Below are 24,275 nucleotides of genomic sequence, written 5' to 3'. Positions count from 1 at the left end.
ATAATGAGACCATGCCTTTAAGGGAAAAAAAAAAAGAGCAACCAATGTTCATATACAGACAAGTCGGCTTCAGGAAAAGCTATAATTCCCTGTTCAAGAACAGAGGTACTTGTAGAATATTCCTCTTAACCCTTGAATCCATAGATAAAGGAACATATGACTGTGAAAAGAAAAAAATGATCTTTTCTCAAAATGTCAGGTACCTGTGATTCTGGATGCAATAGAAATGGGTTATATCTGTCTCACATGGCATCTACTGCCAGGTTCTCTTATCATCTGTGGTCTTCAGCAACTCAAGGTTATGATGGTTCTCTGACCAAATACCGCATACTGTTATTTAATGTATAAAAAAAGTATGATCTAACCTCCATTAGCAGAAACACACTGAAGAAAACAGCTCAGGTTGGGAGGGGCCCACCCCTTTAATCCTAGTACTCTGGAAGCAGAGGTAAGCAGATCTCTGTGAGTTGAAGGCCAACCTAGTCTGTATAGTGAGTTTTAGGACAGCCAGACCTACACAGTGAGACCCTGTCTTGAGACAGACAGACAGACAGACGAAAAAAAACCACTACTGGCTCAACATCATTAAGGCTGCCAAGAGAATGAGTGTTTACTGTAAAGTTGAATCATGTGTACTTTTCTCTGATTCTATGCTACAGTGTTTCCAATTATTCATTAACTCCTGGCCTCAAGACCCACAAGAAAATGTTTGTCCTAGAGTATGAAGATCAGGCAGACATATACTAACATATGCTAAGCCACTAATCATAGCTGGATGTAGTGGCTCTCAGGAGGCTGAGGGAGTCCCCCAAGTTTGAGACTTGCCTGGACTACAATGTGAGACTCTGTCTATGAAAAAATTAAAAATAGGAGCTGGGGAGATGGCTCAGGGGTTAAGAACACTGACTGCTCTTCCAGAGGTCCTGAGTTCAATTCCCAGCACCCACATGGTGGCTCACAACCATCTGTAATGAGATCTGATGCCCTCTTCAGGTGTGTCTAAAGACAGCGACAGTGTACTCATATACATGAAATAAATAAATCTTAAAAAAAAATTAAAAATAATTTAAGCTGGTTGTAGCAGCACATGTCTTTGATCCCAGAGACAGGAGGATCTCCGTGAGTTGAGGCCAGCCTGGTATACAAAGTTTACAAAGGCCAGGGCTGTTATACACAGAAACCCTATCTCATAAAAATAAAAAAGAAAGAAAAGAAAGAAAAATAACTTAATAAATAAAAACGCTAACAACCCGTAGACAGATGGCTTTGCAAGAAGCAAGCAGTACTTGGTTCTGAAGGAAGAAAATGTGGTTCAATAATACAGTTTATAACAAACATGAGGGTAGTTCACAGGGTTCTGTTGCTGTATTCAGCTTTGTCTCTACTAGAATTTTTCACTCTTCTTTAAGCACCGTGATGTGGAGGCAAAGCTCAACAGTCTTTTAGTACTTTTGTTCAAAAATCTTCTCTGACCTAAATAACAAGAAATATTTTAGTGATTCTCAAACTGCACCATAAATGCCCACAAAAATGAGCTCACACTCCTCCCAAGAAGATGAACAGACAAACCCAACAGCCAGAAACTGAAACTTCAGGAGATACTTGTCAAATGTATGTAAATGCAGCCCTGAGTATATAAATGCAGCAGCATCCTGTATATAAAGGCAGCCAGGTGTATGTAAATGCAGCATTATGCATGTAATGTAAATGTAGCATCATGTACTCTAGACTTACTAGTATTTGTTTTAATGTTTTCAAATCTTCTAGTATCTGTTAATCACTGGGAGCTCTATTTAATCTGTAGCTTCACAAACTGCTGGGTACCACCACGCACTCTTTCAAGGCAGGGTTGGGCTCAATCAGTTTCATACAATTTCAGTATCAACTTGTGTTGAAAGAAAAGTAGAAATTCAACTTCAGCTTCCTGGAAAAGTGTTGTAAGGGATTGGGCAATAGTCCAACAAGGGCAGAGGGAAATGCAGTAAGTATTGAAAGAAAGGAAGGCAAGAGGCACAGGAAAGTGCAATTCTGTTACTGGTACTTTAGTGAAATCCATTCTATAATAGATGAAGGACCAACATTAACTCTCACAGGCAGGGCCTGGGGCCTTGTCCCCAACTGTCACTCTGGTACCCTCTACAGTGCCTGGCACACAGGAGATAGATGAAGTACAATGGCGAGTAACTCCCAATATACTGCGAGGTACTGTTCGAAGCACTTATGACTTGAACAGTCTCTTAGTGGGGACTACAGACGTGGCTCAGTAAAAACAGTGTTTATGTATTGGAGAGATGGCTCAGCAGTTAAGAGCACTGACTGCTCTTCCAGAGGTCCTGAGTTCAAGTCCCAGCAACCACATGGTGGCTCACAACCATCTGTAATGGAATCTGATGCTGTCTTCTGGTGTGTCTGAAGACAGCTACAGTGTACTCAGTGTACTCATATACATAAAATAAATAATTCAAAGGAAGGAAGGAAGGAAGGAAGGAAGGAAGGAAGGAAGGAAGGAAGGAAGGAAGGGAGGGTGCTTACCTGACACACATTATGCCTTGGATTCTATCCCAAATTTCCTAAATATAAGATGTGGTGGTATGTGCCAGTAATCTCAGCACATAGGAGACAGCAGCATCAAGAATTCAAGGCCAGCCTTAGCTACATAGTAAGTCTAAGGCTAGATTAGGGAACACGTAATCTTGTCTCTAACAGCAATCAAAATTCCTGAATGAGCTATGGAAATGGCCTATAAAATCTTTTAATATTTCATTTTACACAGAGAAAACTACACCCCAAAGATCTGAAGTAACCTGTTTGAAGTCTCATGGACAAAAATGGTAATCTATGAATTCCAACTGAGCTTAGCTCCATGATCTGATCACTTAACACTCTGCTTTTGTTTTGTTTTGGTTTTTGGAGAAAGGGTTTCTCTGTGTAGCCCTGGCTGTCCTGGAACTCACTCTGTAGACCAGGCTGGCCTCGAACTCAGAAATCCACCTGCCTCTGCCTCCCAAGTGCTGGGATTAAAGGCGTGCACCGCCGCCGCTGCCACCACCATCCGGCAACACTCTGCTTTTGTAAGTATTGAAAGAGTAAATGAGTCGGGTCCCAGCACTTTGGAAGCAGAGGCAAGTAGAACTCTGAGTTTGAGGCTGGCCTGGTCTATAGGGTGAGTTACAGTCAATACTACACAGAGAATCCCTGTCTCAAAAAACAAACGAACGAAAGAAGAGAGAGTAAGGGACCACAAAGAGGACGGGGAGAGGGAAGTAATCTGTTAAGCCACATGACTGACGCTCCTTACAGTGCAGTTTGTTGCTCCGGCTGTTGAGGGGTTCCGGTCCATTCACATCTTTGCTCTTTTCATTATCCTCAATGGGTCGGAAATGAGCCAACGTTCTCATGAATCCTCGGAAGTTTACCTGGTCCTCTCTGATTAGGAAATATAACAGAACACCATGTCAATCAGGGTGGGAGACTTCTGTTTATATGTTCTGCCTTTTGCAGTGTTTTAGAATCAAACTCAAGGTCTCCCACAAGCTAGGTAACTACTCCAGCACTAAACTATACAGATTCATAGTGACTGCTTCTTATGGACTCAAGAAATGATCAACACTTTGATCCTGAGTAGCCTGAAAGTCCATTTAGCAAGCTTTCCATATGCATGCATAATACTTCTGGGCTTATACAATATCTCCATCTAAATAGCCTCACACCAATAGTGTGAAATGGTATATTATTCTCATTTATTAAATGACTAACTAGGCTGAAAGAAGAAAAGGACTTAACTATGGTCAGAGTTAGCAACTGAATTTACTTATGTATCTAAAAACTGGATTTTAAGTAAGGCCAGCACCACACATGAAAGCCAGTACTTAAAACTCTCTCTGCTTTGAACTCCGGAACAACTAGCATGTTACTCTTCCAACCCACAGTAAAGCACATTCTAGAAAATCTTGCTTGCTTGTTGTTCTGAGACAGTCTGCCTCTGTAGCCAGCCTGGCTCTGCACTGACAGTCCAGTTTTGGCTTCCCCAGTGCTAGGGTAACAGGTATAAGCCACCAGGCCCCGTCACTTTGCTCCACTTTCCTCCCTTTCTTCCTCCTAGTGCTGGGGATTAAGCACAGAGCTTCACCTACACTGGGCAGGCACTTTACCACTGAGCTATATAGATCCAGCCCTGTGGTTCTCTTTTCTTTTTAACATTGTTTTAAATTTTATTTTATGGGTCTGAGTGTTTTGTCTACATGTATGTCTGTGTACCACTTGCATGCCTGTTGACTGTGGAGGTCAGAAAAGGGTATTTGATTCCCTTGAACAGGAGTTACAGTTATAAGCTTCCACGTGGGTTCTGGGAATCAAACCCGAGTCCTCTAAAAGAGAAGCCAGAGTTTTTAACTGATTAGCCATCTCTCCAGTCTCCACCCCATACTTTCCTTTCTGTTTTACTTAAACAGGATCTTACCTACGCAATCCTGGTTGGCCTGAAATTTTGAAATGCCTGGCTTTTTTTTTTTTTTTTTAATCTTAAGCATTTCTGTAATAAAGATAAATACTCCCGGGCGGTGGTGGCGCACGCCTTTAATCCCAGCACTTGGGAGGCAGAGGCAGGTGGATTTCTGAGTTCGAGGCCACCCTGGTCTACAGAGTGAGTTCCAGGACAGCCAGAACTACACAGAGAAACCCTGTCTCGAAAAACAAAAACAAATAAAGATAAATACTACAAGGCATAGCAATTGATACCTGCTATCCCAGCACTCAGGAGGCAGAAACAGAAAGGACTGCATTGAATTTAAGTCCAATTTAAGCTACATAAAAGTACTAGGTCAGCCAGGCAATGGTGGTGCATGCCTTTAATCCCGGCATTCAGGAAGACGAGACAGACTGATCTCTTGAGTTTGAGGCTAGCCTAGTCTACAAAGTGAATTCCAGGATAGCCAGGACTACATAGAGAAACCCTGTCTCAAAAACACAAACAGAGTAGTGGGCAAGCCAAGGATACAAGCAATACTTTTTTTTTTGTAACAAGAACAATAGGGGGTAGGTATGTAGCTCAGTTGGCAGTGTTCCCTGACATGCATGAGACCTGTGCTAACTTTCCAATGCCACACACACCAAGTCTGTAGTGGTTCATTCCTATAAACCCAGCACTCATGGAACTGAGGCAGGATCAAGGTCATAAGTTTTGTTTTTTTGGGGGGGGGAGTAGTTTGAGATGGAGAGAGGGCGTGGACATAACGGTAACTCTAGTGAGACAGTCAGATCTCTTCAAGGCCAGTCAGAGCTACATAGTGAAACTCTATCTCAAAAAAAAAAAAAAGAGAGAAAGTAATTTTAGGCTGAATGTGTAGCTCAGAATCTGAATGCTTGTCTAGCATATATGAAGCCTGGAGTTTGAACTTCAGCTGGTCATAGTGGTGTACACCTATTGCTTCCATTCAGTAAGTAAAGAGAGGAGGATCCAATTCAGGATAACTGATGCCGCCAAGCCTGATAATTGAGTTTAATCCCCAGAACCCACATGATAGAAAAAACGAACTGACTCCTGAAAGTTGTTCTGACTTCCATGTATGCCAAAAGACACACAGACACACACAAGGGATTAGGGAACAGATACATCTTACACTCTGTGTGTGTGTGTGTGTGTGTGTGTGTGTGTGTGTGTGTGTGTGTGTGTAGAGGGAAACAAATATAAAACAGCAACTAAAAGGGAATAATTCTAAAATTGAACAAATGGATTTTATAAGTTAAAACACAACTGGCTTGTTTACTCACAACAATTCTATCAGTATCAGGTGGCTTACTTCCCAGAGTTACCTAAAAACATCCTGCCAGGCAAAGTGACGCATGCCTTTAATCTTAGCACTTAAGAGACAGAGGCCAGTCTACCTAGTCTCAGGCCAGGCAAAGCTACACATTGTGAGACCCTGTATCAAAAAAACAAAAACAAAAGAAAACAAAATCCCTGTCTTAGCTAAGTAATCCCAACATTTTGAGGTAGAAGTAGGAGGATTTTGAATTTGAGCTCATTTTACACTGCAAAGGGATCATGTTTCAAAAAAACAAAGAGTTAAGAAAAAGCCACTCTAGTCTCTGTGTAGATATAATGGGTAAAGTTGCTTAAGTGTCAGATAGATAATACAGTTCAGAGACCTACTAATGTGAGAGATCAAAGACAAGCTGGCTCAAAACAGCGACCTTGGCTTCTTTCATGCAGCTACACTCCTGGAGCATACAGTACCTGCAGCAAACATAAGCTCTGAGCAACCAAGCAATACAGAATAAGACTCAGATTGTTCACCAGCGCAAAAAAATTAAGGTTATCAACCCAATGTGTACACAATGTCTGAAGAAAACAAAACAGAAAGCAGAATTTTTTTTTTTTTTTTTTTTTTTTAAAAAGGTGGGGGGGGGGGGGGATTTTTTTTTTTTTTTTAAGGCAGAAGAAACAAAAGCCTGGGAGCCAGGTAAGTACTTGGTAAGAAGCAGGGGCACAGGTGGCCACAAGCCTGGCCGCACAGGCCACTACAGCCCTAGCAGCAGACTGGAGAAGATGGCGGGAAATAACCAGAGTCAAAGGAGATTCAGCTTTGCCTTTTAAAACGGACTTCAAGAGGGGGTCAGATGGCTCAGTGGGGAAAGCTCTTGCCAAGCCCAGTGATCTGAGTTTTCCCCAGAATCCAACTGGTGCAGGGAAGAACTGACTCAGGCAAATTGTCTTCTAATCTACATACACACAAAATAAATAAATGTCTTAAAAAAGGAAGAAAAGGACTTCCACAAACTGTTTCTCCACATAATTGATGGTGACTGAGTAGCTCTGAAAAAGAAGTTGACAAAATGACACTGTGACATACTCTTCACTGCCTAAGGTTTGTGTATAAAAGCCCATGTGTGAAAGCTGTGTCTGGGCAGGCTGCAAGGCTCTGCAGGCCCTGACAGCACACCTGACAGAGGAAAGAGGCAAGAAAGGCACAAATGGAGGAGAGCAGAAGACTGTTCAAGGCCAACGGGCTCTGACTGTCTTGGTGACTGCTCTTACCATTCTGATCTGACTGACCCTGAGTTTGTTTTTCAATTAAAAATTTTTTTTTAAATGTATCTAAGTATTTTGCTACATGTATGACTGTGGACCACGTGTGTGCTGGCTAGTTTTTCTATCAACTTGGCATAGGCTAGATTCATTTGGGAAGAAAGAACCCAGAATGGCCTGTAAGGCACGCCTTTGCTTTTAGGGAGTTTTTTTGTTTAGTTTGTTTAGTTTCAGACAGGGTTTCTCTGTGTAGCTTTGGCTGTCCCGGAACAACTCTATGGACCAGGCAGGCCTCAAACTCAGAGCAAACTCAAATATCCACCTGCCTCTGCCTCCTAAGTGCTAGGATTAAAGGTGTGCACCACCACTGCCCCAGCTGCCTTCAGGGTGGATTTTTTTTTTATTGGTTGATGTGGGAACACCCAGCACTTTATGGGTGGTGCTACCCCTGGACCCATGGTCCTGGGTAGTATAAGAAAATAAGCGCTGGGCGGTGGTGGCGCACGCCTGTAATCCCAGCACTTGGGAGGCAGAGGCAGGCGGATTTCTGAGTTTGGGGCCAGCCTGGTCTACAGAGTGAGTTCCAGGACAGCCAGGACTACACAGAGAAACCCTGTCTCGAAAAAAAAAAAAAAACCAGAAAAAAAAAAAAAGAAAGAAGAAAAAAGAAGAAGAAAATAAGCTAAGCAAGCTAGTAAGCAGCATTCCTCCAGGATTCCTGCCTTGAGGTTCCACCCTTGAGTTCCTGTCCTGACCTCCTTCCGATGATAGCCTTTGATTTAGAACTGTCAGTTGTACTAAACCCTTTCCTCCCTAAATAGCTTCTGGTCATAGTGCTTTATCTCTATGGGGACCTGGGTTTGATTTTCAGCAACATAACAACTCATAATCATCCACAATTCCTGTTTCAGTAAATCTAATAGTCTCCACACAGACATAAAAATAAATACAAAAAAACCAAGTTGAGTGAAACACAAGAGATAATCTGTATATGAAAATTAGGGGTGCCTACTTAATTCTGGGCAACCATGATCAGAGATGACAACTATCCATTCTATTCTATTCTATTCTATTCTATTCTATTCTATTCTATTCTATTCTATTCTATTCTATTCTATTCCACCTTATTATTATCATCATCATTATCAGCGCTGTTATTATTCTACATTAGCAATTACTGTAGCCTAGACAACAAAGGAAGGAACCAAAACCAACTGCCCCCACTCACCCCTCTGAGAAGAAGGCATTGATGATCCGGTCTCCCAGTGGGTTGATGGCAAGTTCTGGAATCCTCTGGAAATCTTCCCGGCTGCCAAAAGAATCACCTTAAACTAGAAACCACTGGCCTTTGGAATGGACTCTTTTAAGGCCAACAGAGTACAACCTGGCAAGAAAATTGCCTCCTGGAATTAGTTCTGTGGCAAAGTATACAAGTAACTAGAATATCCGCCAATTTTTTGGTGTGAATGAAGCAAGATTTAATTTTGCTATGCCCAGTAAGCCCAGCATATAGGTTATGTCAATGAACAAACACTACGCTGTTCCTTAGTAAATGATTTCTTGAACATTACCACTTTGTAATTATTAAGTTTGGCATTGTGAATAGCAAATAGACACCGTCAACTACTGGAGGTTGTTGGAGTCTGAAGGAGCTCAGGCTGGAGGAGCCTGAAGACGCTAGCTTGGGAAGAGCTAAAACACCTATGAAATGCAAGAAAGTCTTAAGAGATTGTTTCCACTCAAGAAGCCAACTAACAGGGCAGTGGCCAGGCTGAGCTATAATCAAGTTCCAGCAGAGTTTGGACTATTGGGAGACCGTCCCATAGTTTCCCAAAAAACTAACAAATAGAAAGAAAGAAAGGAGGGAAGGAGGTACAGAGGGAGGGAGGAGCGGAGGCAGGGAAAGAATCCTTTCACTGTCGAGAAATGAAGCAGATTTAACCTTGAACACGGTGAGAGCAATCAGCTTCACATAACATGGAGGCTGTGATACCACTCTGCATACACACATCGTGTGCTGCTCCAACCTCAACTGACACAGCATCACTGTTTTTGTATGCCATGCTTTATGCCCTTGTAGAGTTGAGGAAACTGAGACAAAGTAACTTGCCCTTGCCACAACTAAAGGGCAGAAATGCTTTAAATCTAAGACTTTATGTCAAAATATATTTCTTGTAAAAGAAAAAATTTCCCGTATGAAAATTTTTTTAAGATACATCTTATCATGGCATGGCTGCCCAGGCTGGCCTTGAACTTACTTGGTAATCCAGGCCAGGCTGGAACGCATGGTTTCCCTGCCTCTGGCCCTGAGTACTGGGATTATAAGCATTTGCTACCTTACCTAGCCCATATGAAAATTTTTGAACATTGCTGTTTTAAAATACTGTTCAGTATTTCTGTAAAGTGTCTTAGATAAACTATGTGAGGAACATAAAACTGTCCATGATTTAGTTTTCAAAAGTCTCAGTGTCATGGAGGGTGGGGAGAGCTAAGGTTTCTACCACTGGTGGAGCACCTACTCAGCAGACGAAGGCACCAAGTTTGGTCCCTAGCACAATCCAATCCAGAAGGCAGAGAAGACTGTTATGGATCAAGAAACCGAAGAGCTGTAGGAGCAGAGCTTCGGAAGCAGGCCGGGTGCTAGAGAGCTTATAGAGCATGCAAGAAATCATGGCTGCAAACCCAGCACCACATAAACTGGGGAAACAGTAAGTCCCTGAAGTTTCAACAAGGGAAGGCAGAGGTAAGAGGATCTCAAGTTCTCAGGTATCCTTGGTCACGTAATAAACTTAAGGGCAGTCAAACAGAACAACAGGGTCTGGAAGACGGTTATGTCATTAAAGCACTTGCCTCACAAGCCTAAGAACCTGAGTTCAGATCCCTAGCACCCATGTAAAAAAGCCAGATGTGGCAGTGCACATCTGTAATCCTAGCTCTGGGGAGGTGGAGAAAGTAGATCCATGCAGCTCACTGGCCAGTCAGCTTATGAGAATGGATGAATTCTAAATTCATCAAGACCTTATATTAAAAATTAAGATTGGGCCATGCAACGGTGGCACATGCCTTTAATCCTAGCACTCAGAAGGCAGAAGCAGGTGGATCTGAGTTCAAGACCAACCTGGTCTACAGAGTGAGTTCCAGGACAGCCAGGGCTACACAGAGAAACCCTGTCTTTAAAAAAAAAGATTGTCTGGGACAGATAGCTGATGCCTTAATCCACAGCACTAAAGATACAGACAGAGGCCAGCCTACATAGAGAGTTCCAGGTCAGACAAAGCTAAGTTGTAAAAACCCTGTATAAAAAATAAAGTAAGAACATAGAGAGTGAAGAGGATACCCAATGTGAACCTATGAATTCTACACCTATATACACAGAAGTGTATGCACATCCATACATAAATTTGTGCATATCCACAGTCACACACACGGAGTGAGGGAGCAGTAACAACAAAATATTCAAGAAAAGAGTCATCACTTAGAGCTTTTGTCACTAAGACTAAGTTTAATCTCCCATATCCACATGGTAGCAGAGATCCAATTCTTCTTGGTTTGTTTTACTTTGAAGTGTTTTACCTACATGTATGTATGTGTACCACTTGCAAGCCTGGTACCTGAGGAGGTCAGAAAAGAGCATTAGATCCCCTGGAATTGGAGTTACAGATGGTTATAAGCCACCATATAGGTGCTGGAAATCTAACCCAGGTCCTCTGCAAGAGCAATGAGTGCTCTTAATTGCTGAGTCATCTCTCTAGCTCCAGAGAGCTAACTTTTTAAAGTTGTCTTTTGACCTCTGACCTCACACAATACATGCAAAAACAAACAAAACCAAGAGATGAATGTATAAACTCTACACATGATTTTAGACTGCAAAATTGCTATAAAGGATATCATACATCAACTATATAAAATGTAGACATATTTGAAATAGACTGCTATGAGCTAGTACTTCATTAAAAACACTAAATTTTGGGGCTGGAGAGGTGGCTCAGTGGTTAAGAGCACTGACTGCTCTTCCAGAGGTCCTGAGTTCAATTCCCAGCAACCACATGGTGGCTCACAACCATCTGTAATGGGATCTGATGCCCTCGTGTGGTGTGTCTAAAGACAGCTACAGTGTACTCACATACATAAAATAAATAAATCTTAAAAAAAAAACCACACACACACACATACACACACTCCCAAGTACATGACAAAATGTTAGTATGAGGGCTTGGGAGCTATGTAGATGGCCCAAGCACTTAAGGTTCTTCCAGAGGACCTGGGTTCAAGTCCCAGCATCAACATGGCAGCTCACGACTGGCTCAGGTGGTAAAGGTACATAGTACCTAGACTTATGATACCAGTTGAATCCTCAGAACCCACATGGTAAAAAAAAAACTCCCACAAGTTATCCTATGATTCCTCTCCATGTTCCCTCCAACACCTACCACCCACTCACCCACAATAAATAAATGTAAAAAATACATTAAAAAACCCAGAAACTTAAATGTATTTCATTCCCACCTCCAGGAAGTTTATTAGCAGAAGACAACACACATTCTACTCTCTTCACACTGAATGCTAATGATGACAGCTTATGAAACATTCCTATTCTGCTCAAAAAATCTTCTCATACTTCCTGTTGTGGTTTAAACTTTATACAATCAGTGAACTGACGAATTCATCTCCACATCTGGTAACAGACAGAAACTGACCTAATGTACTGAGTGCAAGCCTTAGAACAGTACCTCTGGATTTAATCTTCCTTGATCACTTAGGAAATTGATTTCTGTTATCAATCATAATTGATTAAGATGATAAAAGATTATTAGGGTCTGGATTATTTAATACAGCAAAAAATATTACATAATTTGTCCTATAATACAGAGTCTACCTACTCATCAAAATGTAGTTCCTCTTGTCTATCAAAATGATAAACAATCCAGGAAGCCAGATGTGGTGGTGGATGCCTTTAATCCCAACACTGGGGAGGCAGAGGCAGCAGGTCACTGAGTTCCAGGCCAGTATGATCTACAGAGAGCTCCAGGAATACACAGAGAAACCCTCATTTCTTGAAACCAAAACAACAACAACAACAACAAAAATATCAGGCTGGAGAGATGGCTCAGTGATTAAGGGCACTGACTACTCTTCCAGAAGACCCAGGTTCAATTCCCAGCACCCACATGGCAGCTCACACCTGTCTATAACTCTAGTTTCCAGGACTTCTGACACCCTCACATGGATATATGTGCAAACAAAACCCCAATGAACAAAGAAAAAATTAAATAAGTTATATATGCAAATACATAAGAATACACACACATATATACATATATATATATGCATACACACACATACACATAATAACAATCATGTATAGACACCATGGCCAAAATGGTCCCTACTCGCCAAATGCAAGACATCTAGTATGCCCACCCTTGGAATACAGACAGCCCCTAGTGTGGTCACCCTTGGAATACAGACAGCTCCTAGTGTGGCCACCCTTGGAATACAGACAGCCCATAGGGATCCTGTTCTGGGAATGAATGAAGTAAGGAAAGCAAGTACTCACCTGAGAGTCCCGTTCTCCCCTTTGTCCAGGCTGGTAAAACGGCTGTACAGGCGTGTGATCTGACTGTGGGAAACTGAAGGGCAGAAAATCAGTCCCAATTAAAGAGATAGACATGCATTCCCACCACACTCTCGGGCTACTGCATGCTTCAGATGAGAGAGAGAAGCTGGGCAAGATGTCAAAACAGCACATTTTTTAAAAATCAAAGAATAAGAGGAGCTAGAGAAGAAACTAAATCAAAACCAATGAAAACTGGCTCTAAAAAAAAAAAATCTGGGCAGTGGTGGTGCACGCCTTTAATCCCAGCACTTGGGAGGCAGAAGCAGGCGGATTTCTGAGTTTGAGGCCATCCTGGTCTACAGAGTGAGTTCCAGGACAGCCAGGGCTATACAGAGAAACCCTGTCTCGAAAAAACAAAACAAACAAAAAAAGAAGTGTAGGCTTAATTAAGAATGTATTGGAGAAGGCATGCAGCTCAGTGGTAGAGCCCCGCTTCACATGCATGAAGACCTGAGTTCACCACCAACACACACACACACAGCTTTGAAAACACAAAACAGTAAGAACTGAAGTATGAGTGAGATTCTGTGTTTGATCCCTAGCATATCTCTCTCACTTCTCTCTCTCCCCCCAGATAAAATACAGTTAAAAGAAAGAGGGAAAAAAAACCCACCTCAAGCCTATTAACTAGTGTGGCTCTTCAGACTGGGATTTCTAAGTAGGTAAATCAACACCGAACTAAATATTGTGGCACATCAAACAATTCTGTCTGTAAAGTCTAGCCTCCTTCTGCACCAAGCATCCACGGCATCGCCTCCTCTTTAGGACTTAACTGGGTGACAGATCCCACAACCTGGAATCAACTTGTTTGATGTAACGAAGTGATCATGCTGTGACATCTACAAGAGAACCTAGTGGCTCCTCATTCTGGATTAGCTGGGCCGACTCCAGCACAAGTTAACAGCTAAAAGTAGTTTATAACTGTGGTGCAAAAAACAACCCTGAAAGTGCAAAAGGCACTTCTGGGAAACAGTTTAATATCCTGGCAGTTTAGAGGCAAGAGGAAAAAACAAGTAACCATAGTAGAAAAGACAACAGCCCCAAAGCAGGTACTAAGTCCAAATTGTGTCTCAGCTGCACCCGTGCGGCTTTAACGATTAAGGAAGTGTGGCTCTGGAGGCTGTCCTTCCCTAGCTCAAGCAATCCAACAGGATCCACTGGATGTGGAGCAAGGAAACAAAGTAAGGCAGGAAGTAAAGCAGGAAGTGAACAGTGGGCCAGAGAGGACACAACTGTGATCTCTGGCATTAGATTCGTCCTTGAAACAGGCTCTAATAACCAAGGCTTAGAGAGAACGGAGCAGAAGAGGCACAGCTCCTCTTGTCCAGGCAGAACAAACAGGAGTCCAGCTGCTAAAGGCCGCAGGTGGAGACTGCTGCCAGCCACATAGGTATGAGCAGCTTTATAAAGAATAGACACGGCTGGAGAGATGGCTCAGTGGTTAAGAGCACTGACTGCACTTCCAGAGGTCCTGAGTTCAAATCCCAGCAACCACATGGTGGCTCACAACCATCTGTAATGAGATCTGATGCCCTCTTCTGGTGTGTCTGAAGACAGCTACAGTGTATTCATATATAATAAATAAATAAATCTTTAAAAAAAAAAAAAAAGAATAGACACTTGTGCTGGCCAGGTAGAGTATGACTCCATTCATGGAGCCACAGGGACTCAGTAATGGGACTGTGAGGAGTGGATGGAAGGAAGATGCTTGGCCAAGTGCCTGCACTGGGAAAGCACACCAGTTAACTATTACCACCACTTCACTCTACAGCAGGGCCTGAGCGACAGTTTATACTGCTAAGCTAACTTCTCTCCATCTTCTTCCTAGCACACCAGTCACAGCTACTTTCTTTAGGAATCTGACCAATTTATCCCAGCCTGCCATCTGGCCTCCAAAGGTACTTTTGTAATGAATTACATAATTGAGCATAATTAAGTCAGTTAAAGAATAACTACATTTCCCAAAAAGTTTTGAAAAAGAAATCTATGTTTTCTGTCTCAACGTTGTTTCTTTTCATTTAATATACCACCTAGTATCATTCATTTGTGTACTTTTTGATCCAACAGCTTAATTTTCTCTTTTTAATTTTTAAAAATAATTTGTTTTTATATACATTGGTGGTTTGCCTGCATGTGTGTCTGAATGAGGGTGTCTGATCCCCTGGAACAGGAGTTACAGACAATTTTAAGTTGCTGTGTGGGTGCTGGGAATTGAACCTGGGTTCTCTGGAAGAACAGCCACTACAGTTAACTGCTGAGTGAGCTTAATTTCAACCAAGTAATTCAGTCTTTTGACTATCAAGTAATTCATTTCATATTGATGTGGAGTATTTTTAAAAATTTAAAAATATATTTATTTTTTATTATGTTTCTGTGTCGGTGCAAGTGATTGCTGGTACACTCAGAAGCCAGAGGTATTGGATTTCCCAGGCACTGGAGCTACAGGCAGTAGCTCCAACATGGGTGCCAGGAACCAAACTCAGGCCTTCTGGAAAAACAGGATGCATTTGACCACTGAGCCATCTTTTAAATCCTGGTTTTGAGTATTTTTAGAGTAGTCTAACTGTGTGTATGAATGGTATTGTGTAGTGTATCCGAGAATGCTTGTATGCAGGCACACAGGCAGAAGTCAGAGTAGAACTTGAGGTGTCTCCCTCTATCGCCCTCTAACTGGCTGCCTTGAAACTGAGCCTCTTACTGAACTGGAAGCTCACTGTGGCTGGCTGGCTGTCTCACCAGTGAGCAGCAGGCATCTGACTAGCTCATGTCCCAGTGCTCAAGTGCAAGCTAGCCTGCCTTCCCTGAGGCTGGCGGTGTGGACTGAGTCCCGCTTGCAGAGCAGTCATCTTCTCTAGCCATTGAAGGATTTCTAATTAACTATAACATTTAGTTCACTGGGTAAGTTTCTAGTGTTGAGTCTTACATTATAGATTTTTTTTTGTTATGATCCTTACTAGACATTTCTTATGTGTGTGTGTAGTTTTATACAATTTAAAAAAATATTTAGTTATTTTTATTTAATGTGCATTAGAGTTTTGCCTGTATGAGGGTGTTGGATCTTCTGGAACTGGAATTATAGACAACTGGGAACTGCCATGTGGGTGCTAGGAACTAAGCCTGGGTCCTTTGGAAGAGCAAACTGAGCTCTTAACCACTGACCTATCTCTTCAGCCCAATTTACAGAATTTTTGAATTCAGTTAAACATCACAATCTAATCCAACTCTTAAAATTAATAAATGACTAGGCAGTGGTGGTACACTTTTGCATGCCTTTAATTCTAGTACTGTTTATTGGTATTGAATCTAGTACCAGAATTCAAAAGATGGCTCAGTGGTTGAACGCATCCTGCTCTTCCAGAAGGTCTAAGTTTGGTTCCTGGCACCCATGTTAGGCAGTTCACAAATGCTTGTAGCTACAAGCCTGGGGAATTAATACCTCTGGCTGACAAGGGTACCAGCAGTCACTTGCACAGACACAGAAACAAAATAAAAAATAAATATATTCTTATATATTTTAAAAATACTCTGCATGAATATGAGAGACTATGAATTACTAATTGAAAATTAAGCTGTTAGAGGAATAGAGAGATGGCTCAGTGGTTGACTACACTGGCTGCTCTTCCAGAGGTCCTGGATTCAATCCCCAGCACCTCCACAGCAGTACTACACAGGCTAGTCTGCACTCCAGCACTGGAACACGGGACTAGTCAGATGCCGGGAGCTCACTACAAACAGTTGCGAGGCAGAAGCAGGCTGATCTCTATGAGTAAAAGGTCAGCCTGATCTACCTAGCAGGTTCCAGGATGGCCAAGGCTACATATAGAAACCCTGTCTTGAAAAAACTAAAAAACTAAAACAAAACAAAACAAACCACCTAATAAATGAACCAGCACTTTGGAAGGCAGAGATAAGTGGATCTCTGAGTACAAGGCTAGCCTGGTCTATAGAGACAATTCCAGGACACCCAGGGCTACACAGAGAAACACAGTCTTGAAAACTGAAACAAACAAAAACAAAAAACACTAATAGATGACCAAAGCAACTTCCAAAGTGAACTTTCAAAGTCTAGAGCTGACCTTGAACTCACTCTATAGCAAAGGCTAGCTTCATTCTTTCGAGCTTGCCTCAGTCCCCAGAGTACTAGCATTATATGCATGGACCACCACATTGGGCTTCAATCCACTCTTAAAGGAGCTTCATAGTCCACACACACAAAAGTATTAGAACTGCCAGGAAGAAAAGTAGTGCATGCTTCCAGTAAAAACAAGCCCACTGAAGAAGAAAAGCTAACCAGACAGGCACTGATCACTTGTAACCTCCATGGAAATCTCAGGAGTTAACAGCTTTCCTTAGAATAGACTGTGAATAGGGATATGTCTTGAATGAAGCTGTAGTCTGCTCTGCTGAACAAATACTTTATACTGAAAGTCTGAAAAGATCCTAATAACTCTGAGCTCAGAGCTGTCTATTAAATCTTCCTCTTCCTCAGGAAGGGAAGGTATTTCAAGAACGTGCTAATCACCAAGGTGGACTGGCAGAGGGAAGCATACAAAGTTAAAGAAGATGGGCCAAGTTACTTGTCATGGCTTTCATCCTAATTTGAATGAACAAAACAGGCCGGTTTTGCCGGGTTTCAGAGTTTGAGGCCATCCTGATCTACAGAGTGAGTTCCAGGACAGCCAGGGCTACACAGAGAAACCCTGTCTCGAAAAACCAAAAAAAAAAAAGACAGGCCGGGTTAAAGTGTACAACTGCAGGCGACAGCAGCTCTGGGGATATACTGCAGAGTGGAGCCTGCACCCTAGCTGTTCCTTTTAATGTTTCATACCCTGACATTTTCCCAACATAAGAACTTCAAGGTCGCCGGGCGGTGGTGGCGCACGCCTTTAATCCCAGCACTTGGGAGGCAGAGGCAGGCGGATTTCTGAGTTCCAGAGTTCGAGACTAGCCTGGTCTACAGAGTGAGTTCCAGGACAGCCAGGACTACTCAGAGAAACCCTGTCTCGAAAAACAAAAAAAAAAAAAAAAAAAAGAAAAAGAACTTCAAGGTCTAACCTATTCTCTTAAGAATTAACAGAAACCACCAAGTGATAGTGGCACATGCCACCTTTAATCCCAGACCTCAGGAGGCAGTAACAGGCAGATCTCTCTGAGTTCAAGGTCAGTCTGTTCTAAAGAATGAGTTCCAGGACAGCTAGAGATACATGGAGAAACCCTGTCTTGAAAAATAAAAACAAGGGCTGGAGAGATGGCTCAGTGCACCGGCTACCCTTCCAGAGGTCCTGAGCTCAATCCCCAGCAACCACATGGTGGCTCACCACCATCTGTAATGGGATCCAATGCCCTCTTCTGGTGTGTCGAAAGACAGCGACAATGTACTCATATACATAAAAAAATAAATAAATATTTTTTAAAAGATTTAACAAAAAAGAAAAGAAACAAAACAAACAAAAATAATTCTTTTTTTTTTTTGGTTTGGTTTGGTTTTTCGAGACAGGGTTTCTCTGTATAGCCCTGCTGTCCTGGAACTCACTCTGTAGACCAGGCTAGCCTCGAACTCTCGAACTCAGAAATCCGCCTGCCTCTGCCTCCCAAGTGCTGGGATTAAAGGCGTGCACTACCACTGCCGGGAGAGATTGTATATTTTTAGTATTTATTTATTTTTATTTTAAGAGTTTTGCTGCTGGGCTGTACAGTCTAGTCTGGCCTTGAACTCAGAACCCTCTGATCTCAGCCTCCCTAGTGCTGGAATTAAAGGCATAAAATAAGCTACCACATCTGGAACTGGTATGAAAATCAAATCTCTTGACTCTGATACATTCAGGTCAGACCACAGTAAGTCTACCTTTTGCTATACAAGACCTAAGATATCCTATCTGCTTGTACACTTCTATAACAATGTTTACTGCATGTAACACATGTATTGCTGTTCTGTAGCATAATGTTTTTCTGCTTAAACTCAGAAGACTCTGCTTATATCTCTGCAACTGCTTCCAGGGTCAGTGACTTTCTATGTAACTTCAAGTAGTTTGTTTTCTAAACTCCTTCCTCATTTGTAAGTGCCAAGAGTTTTATTGTCTATCTTGACACACAGACCCCCTTATCCCTTTCTAGTAAGAAATGGGAATTCTGGGAGAAAACTAGAAGGGTATAGAACTTTACAAATTATTTCAAGCCTGCCAAAGATATTCTCTCTCCATTTCCAATTCAGTAGGACACAAGACAGAAGTCAGCAGGGTCGTCCTCTGTAGTCTCTTAACACTATCGTGTGACAGAGATCAGCCCAGAAGGGGTCCCAAAAGGAGGCAGTAGCACCCGGAAGTTCAATTTCAAGAAACTATTCTCAAGCAATTGCCTTCCACAGGCTTGTGCTCTGCTGGAACTAGAGAGAAACCCACACCCTTCATATCATCACTACACCCTTCCAAACAAACAAAAACTCATTGGTCGGTACAATTCACTTCCTAAACCTGTTCAACATCCTGCCCATACCCACTTGACACACACCATAGGGCAGAAACTAAAAATAAAACCAATCTTCATTCCCACTATTTAGTTAGCATGAACCTTTGCTCAAAGTAAAGGGTTTTGGCAATCCATAGCAAGGCTTTTCCTATGGTTAATTGTACTAAGGGTCATGACATAAATTCCTAAGATACTGTGACCGCCCTCCAATTACATCTGTAATACAGCTGACTTATAAAAATGTAGAATTGTGTAAGAGGGTGATAGAACAAAGGCTAAATATAGAAGGTATTTTATGACAATAGTGCTTCTTTTCCTTTCTTCTTTCTTTCTCCTCCCTCTCCCCCCCGACCCCCTTTCAAGCCAGGGTCTCACTATGTAGCCCTAGTTGGCCTGGAATTTGTAAATCTACCTCCTTCTGCCTCCACATCTAGCTTTACTTTTGTTTACATTTTAACTATATGCATGTGTGAGTTTATGTATGTCAGTGAGGGGACCCTGGAGACCATAAGCATTAGATCCTCTAGAGCTGAATTTACAGGTTGTTGTTACCCACCAGCCCAATATGAGTGCTGGGAATCAAACTGGGGTCCTCTTAACTAATGAGCCATCTTTCTGGTCCCCAAAGTGTTTCTTAAACTATGAGAAACTCCAGCAAGGCAAGGTGGAACATACTTGCTATCTCAACACTCAGAAAATTGAGGCAAGTCATTGTTTTGAGTGAGGCAACCTCAAAAATAAATAAAACATTAGACTATGTCTTCTTTTACTTTCTTAGGATTAACAAAATAATATTAGTGTTTGATTTCTAAGGTAAGCTGAAAATAAGCAATGTATAAAATGCCTCCACCTCTAGCTATATTAGCCATAGACAGGATCTAAACAGTTTTTATTTCTAGCATATGCAAAAATGATTTTATCTATGGTCCAAAATAATTGTAGTTTGGCCCCTGAGTGAAGGTGCTTGCTTAACAAGCTTGACAACCTGAATTCAATACCTAGAATCAAAGGTAGAAAAGAGACAACTCCATTAAGTTTTCCTTTAGCATCCACTCACATGAAGATATGAAGGGGCAGGTTTACCTCCCCCACACACGCTATTTGAAAACCCTGGAGCGAGCCAGACATTGTGGCACAGGCCTTTAATTCCAGAACTCCAGAGGCAGAGGCAGGCAGATCTCTGTGAGTTCAAGGCCAGCCTGGCCTACATAGCAAGCTCCAAGACAGCCAGAATGACACAGAATTTGAGACCTTGTCTCAAAAAGCCAAAAATAAAACTCCAGGAAATTAAAACAAAATAATAATGGCTAGCAACTACATGATAATTACACCAGCAGCATTCTAAGGAACTTTTTTCATTTATCAGGGTAAGTTGTTATTACTAATTTTGTTTTACAGATGATGAAAGTTGTATAATTGTTACTCAGGATTATTTTTCCTAGTATTTAGTGGCTAAATATTAAATAGCAGCAGGTACATTCATTGGTCTTGTGTGTGTGTGTGTGTGTGTGTGTGTGTATGTGTGTACACTCTTACATACACACACACACACACACACTCTCTCTGTTTTTTTTCTTTTTCTTTTCTTTCTTTTTTTGTTTTTTTTTTTTTTTGTTTTTTTGAGACAGGGTTTCTCTGTGTAGCCCTGGCTGTCCTGGAACTCACTCTGTAGACCAGGCTGGCCTCGAACTCAGAAATCCACCTGTCTCTGCCTACATTGTTTTTTCAAGACAGAGTTTCTCTGTGTAGCCCTGGCTGTCCTGGAACTTCCTCTGTAGACCAGGCTAGCCTTCAACTCAAGAAATCTGCCTACCTCTGCCTTTGCCTCCCTACTACTAGAATCAAAAGCATTTTGGGAGTGTTGCACACATCTGTAATCCCAGTCCTTGGGAGGCTGAAGCAATAGGATCTCAAATTTGAAGCCATTCTGTGCTACCTGAGCTATACAAGTTTCTGTCAAAGGAGGAGGAGAAAGAAGAGGAAGAAGAGAAGGAAGAGGAGGAGGGCTGGAGAGATGGCTCAGAGGTTAAGAATACTGGCTTTTTTTCCAGAGGTCCTGAGTTCAATTCCCAGCAACCACATGATGTGTCACAGTCATCTGTATTGGGATCTGGTGCTCTCTTCTGGCTTTTAGCCATACATGCAGGCAAAATACTATATATATAATAAATAAATTAATTTTTCTTAAAAAAGGAGAAGAAAAGGGAAGGAGAAGAACGAAGGAGAAGGAGAAGAGGAGAAGGAGGAGTTAGGGAAGGAGGAGAAAATGAAACAAATCTCTGTTGATTTGTACCTAGATACACTGATGGCTCAATCCCTAGGGTAGAGGAATGACATTTTAGCTAAGTGGGGGTAACAGTTGCCAAAAGCCACTGAAACACCCTAGGTTATCAAAAATGAATCCATTCATACATCAAGACCCAATTCCTGTACCCCATAAAGCTAGCTCATAGACTCTCTTCCCTAAATTCTGAATGTGGGTGCTGTACAGTTTTAGCTTCCTTATGCCCTGATGCTAATCACAACTCCCTGGCCAGGTTGAGGGTGTCTTGTTACCATCTGCTCTCAATACCTAGCATCATATTAAATAGGCACTTCAAAAACTCAGTATTTGTTTCATTAGGTTTTCCCAATCAATATATACACTGGTTTTGCTGGGAATTTAGGGAATCTTTCTCATACTTGAATTACTCTTGGGTAACCAGGATAATAGTTCTTTCATGATCACCTAGGTTTGTCCATGAGTCACAAGGTAAAACACCCAGGACTAATGAAAAGAAACTGAAATGACATCACTGTCTCATTCATTCTGAAAACAGCCTTTCCACAATTGAGCATGATGGCTCATACGTATAATCCCAGCACTTAGGGGACTGAAGGAGGACTGTCATGAGTTTGAAACCAGCCTGGGATACGTAGCGAATTTTTTTGTTTGTCTTGTTTTTGTTTTATTTTTCATGACAGAGTTTCCCTCTGTAGCCCTGGCTATCATGGAGCCTGTTATATAGATCAGGCTGGTCTCACATTCTTCTGCCTCTCGAGTGCTGGGATTAAAGGTATAGGCACCACCAGGCCCAGTTTATATAGTGAATTCTAAGCAAGTCTGGACTACAAGGTAAGATCTTTTATCAAAAAACAAAATAAAACAAAACAATAGCTTGTCCCATACTCACTATACTTCCCCATGATATGACTCTGTGCTTTAAACATAGAAAAAAGTCATTACATTTACAAGTAGGGTCAGAGGTTAAATGCTTGCTGAATCTGACTGTGGATATTTCTACTCACGGAATTAGATTAAGTTGTGAAATGTCCTTAAACATGAGTAGCCAAACAAAAGCTATAAAAAGCGAAGTATTCTCTGCTCTCTCTTTTTTTTTTTTTTTGGTTTTTGGAGACAAGGTTTCTCTGTATAGCCCGGCTGTCCTGGAACTCACTCTGTAGACCAGGCTGGCCTCAAACTCAGAAATCCACCTGCCTCTGCCTCCCAAGTGGTGGGATTAAAGGCGTGTGCCACCACCGCCCGGCCCTGCTCTGTCTTTCATTCAAAATTGGCCATATGTTAGTAAGGGATGGTAAAAGCAAAGCAACCTGACAGGGGTTGGGGATAGATCACATTTCTTCCAACCTGAATACTCTAGAAAGTCTAACTTGTCAGCCAGCCAGGACAACTTTTAATTTGCCCAAGGACTCATTCCTGGAGACTTCTGTAGTTCCCTGTACTCCTTGGTACTATCTGCCACTGTGTTATTTGCTCCCGTTATCATCAAAGACAGGTACCATGAAGACATAGCTTAGGAAAACCAAAGAGAGCCACAAAGGATTACTGAGAAAGCATTGTAGCAATACAACTTATCATACATTATCAAGGGCTTTTCAAAGGAATGGTGGTGTTTTCTGTGCTTCTCAATTCCTAAAACCCTGTTGCTCCTTTGTTAAGGTTAACAAGGAAGAAACTAGAGTATATATTTAAAAAAAAAATCTGTTCCTGGTACAAATTCACAGGTTTTGGAGTACATCCAATTTCAATATCAATTGCAAAAAGCACAGCAACACAGCAGATATCAATATATATGAAAACAGGACAAATATCTTCACTGTGTCTTTAAAACCTCTATCACTCTATCTGTGATTTTTCTCCAACAGTTCAGATTAAAAAGCCCCACTCGGGTTTTTGGACTCTTGATTGTTTAGAGGTCTTCAGTTCCCAGTCACAAGCCTTACTCTATTCTATGATCTTCTTTGCTGAGTTTTTCCTTGTGTATGACTTTAGTAGTTTTAGCTCCTTGCTCAGAAACCTCATTGGGATGTACAACGTTTTCTCCAGGAACCATTCAGATTTCCTGGATCTGCTTCTGCTTTATCAACTGTTCAGGATGCTTCTGTAAGAGGAATGATAATGGAAGAAAATGCGCGGACTTTCGTGGGCAAGAGTGGAGTAGTGATGTCTATGCTCAGTTGCTGGATCGAGATTCCGGGCTTTTGAGGCAAGAAAGCACCAGAGGTAGCACATCCCAGCTCCGAGAAGCTACAGATGAACGTACAGGTACTCTAGCCTTCGGTTACCCAAAGCACCGGAGGCTGCATGGAACCCTCCCAACAAAGTCACCGCACCCCAGATCAAGACCTCAGCGACGACGGCTGTCAGTACTGAGGCCAGCCGGAGGCGCCGGGCCGCCTTTCCACCCCCAACGCGAACTCACAGCCAGTCTCCTTCTTGATCTCCTCGAGCTCTTCGTCCCGCAGTAACGTGGAGGCCCGAGACCCCATCACCGTGACGGGAGCTCCTCCGGGAGCGGTAGCGCCAGAAGCAGCGGCGGCAAGAGGGAAGGAGGGAAGAAAGGGCCAGGGGTCAAGAAGGGAGAGGGCACTGTTTCACTTGCGGCCCGGGGAGGGAAACAAGGGGTGGCGCGCGGGGGAGGGCGTCCCGACACCAGCCAATCGGGAGCGAGGCCGCGCCCTGCGCAGGCGCTAACGTCAAAGCTTGGCGCTCGCTCCCGGAATGAATCAGCCAGGCGGCTGCGGGAGTCCAAAGGGAGGCAGGCCACGCCCCCGGAACCAGGGCTGCCGCCGGCCTTAAAGCGGCGATACGACTGTGGAGCTACGGACAGCGCTTAAAAGGGCAGTGCGGCCTCTCGACTGTTTCAGACAAACCAGAGGCAGACT

The 24,275-nt window shown here is 42.4% G+C and overlaps 1 protein-coding gene across 1 annotated transcript in view; it reads right to left on the bottom strand.

The window, feature by feature from the left end:
* Chp1 (calcineurin like EF-hand protein 1) overlaps window positions 1-24,023 on the bottom strand; it is a 34,230-nt gene extending 10,207 nt beyond the window's left edge. Inside the window, exons 1-4 of the mRNA XM_028767050.1 lie at window positions 23,813-24,023; window positions 12,585-12,657; window positions 8,256-8,336; window positions 3,299-3,426 (exon numbers count right to left, since the gene is read on the bottom strand). Coding sequence (XP_028622883.1) covers window positions 3,299-3,426; window positions 8,256-8,336; window positions 12,585-12,657; window positions 23,813-23,879 — 349 coding nt within the window. The 5' untranslated portion in view covers window positions 23,880-24,023. The remainder of the gene's footprint in view (window positions 1-3,298; window positions 3,427-8,255; window positions 8,337-12,584; window positions 12,658-23,812) is intronic.
* Window positions 24,024-24,275: the final 252 nt, after the last annotated feature.

Source organism: Grammomys surdaster, unplaced genomic scaffold (assembly GCF_004785775.1).
Source record: "Grammomys surdaster isolate TR1022 unplaced genomic scaffold, NIH_TR_1.0 170, whole genome shotgun sequence".
Classification (NCBI taxonomy): Eukaryota; Metazoa; Chordata; class Mammalia; order Rodentia; family Muridae; genus Grammomys; species Grammomys surdaster.
This window is presented reverse-complemented; position numbering and strand designations above follow the sequence as displayed.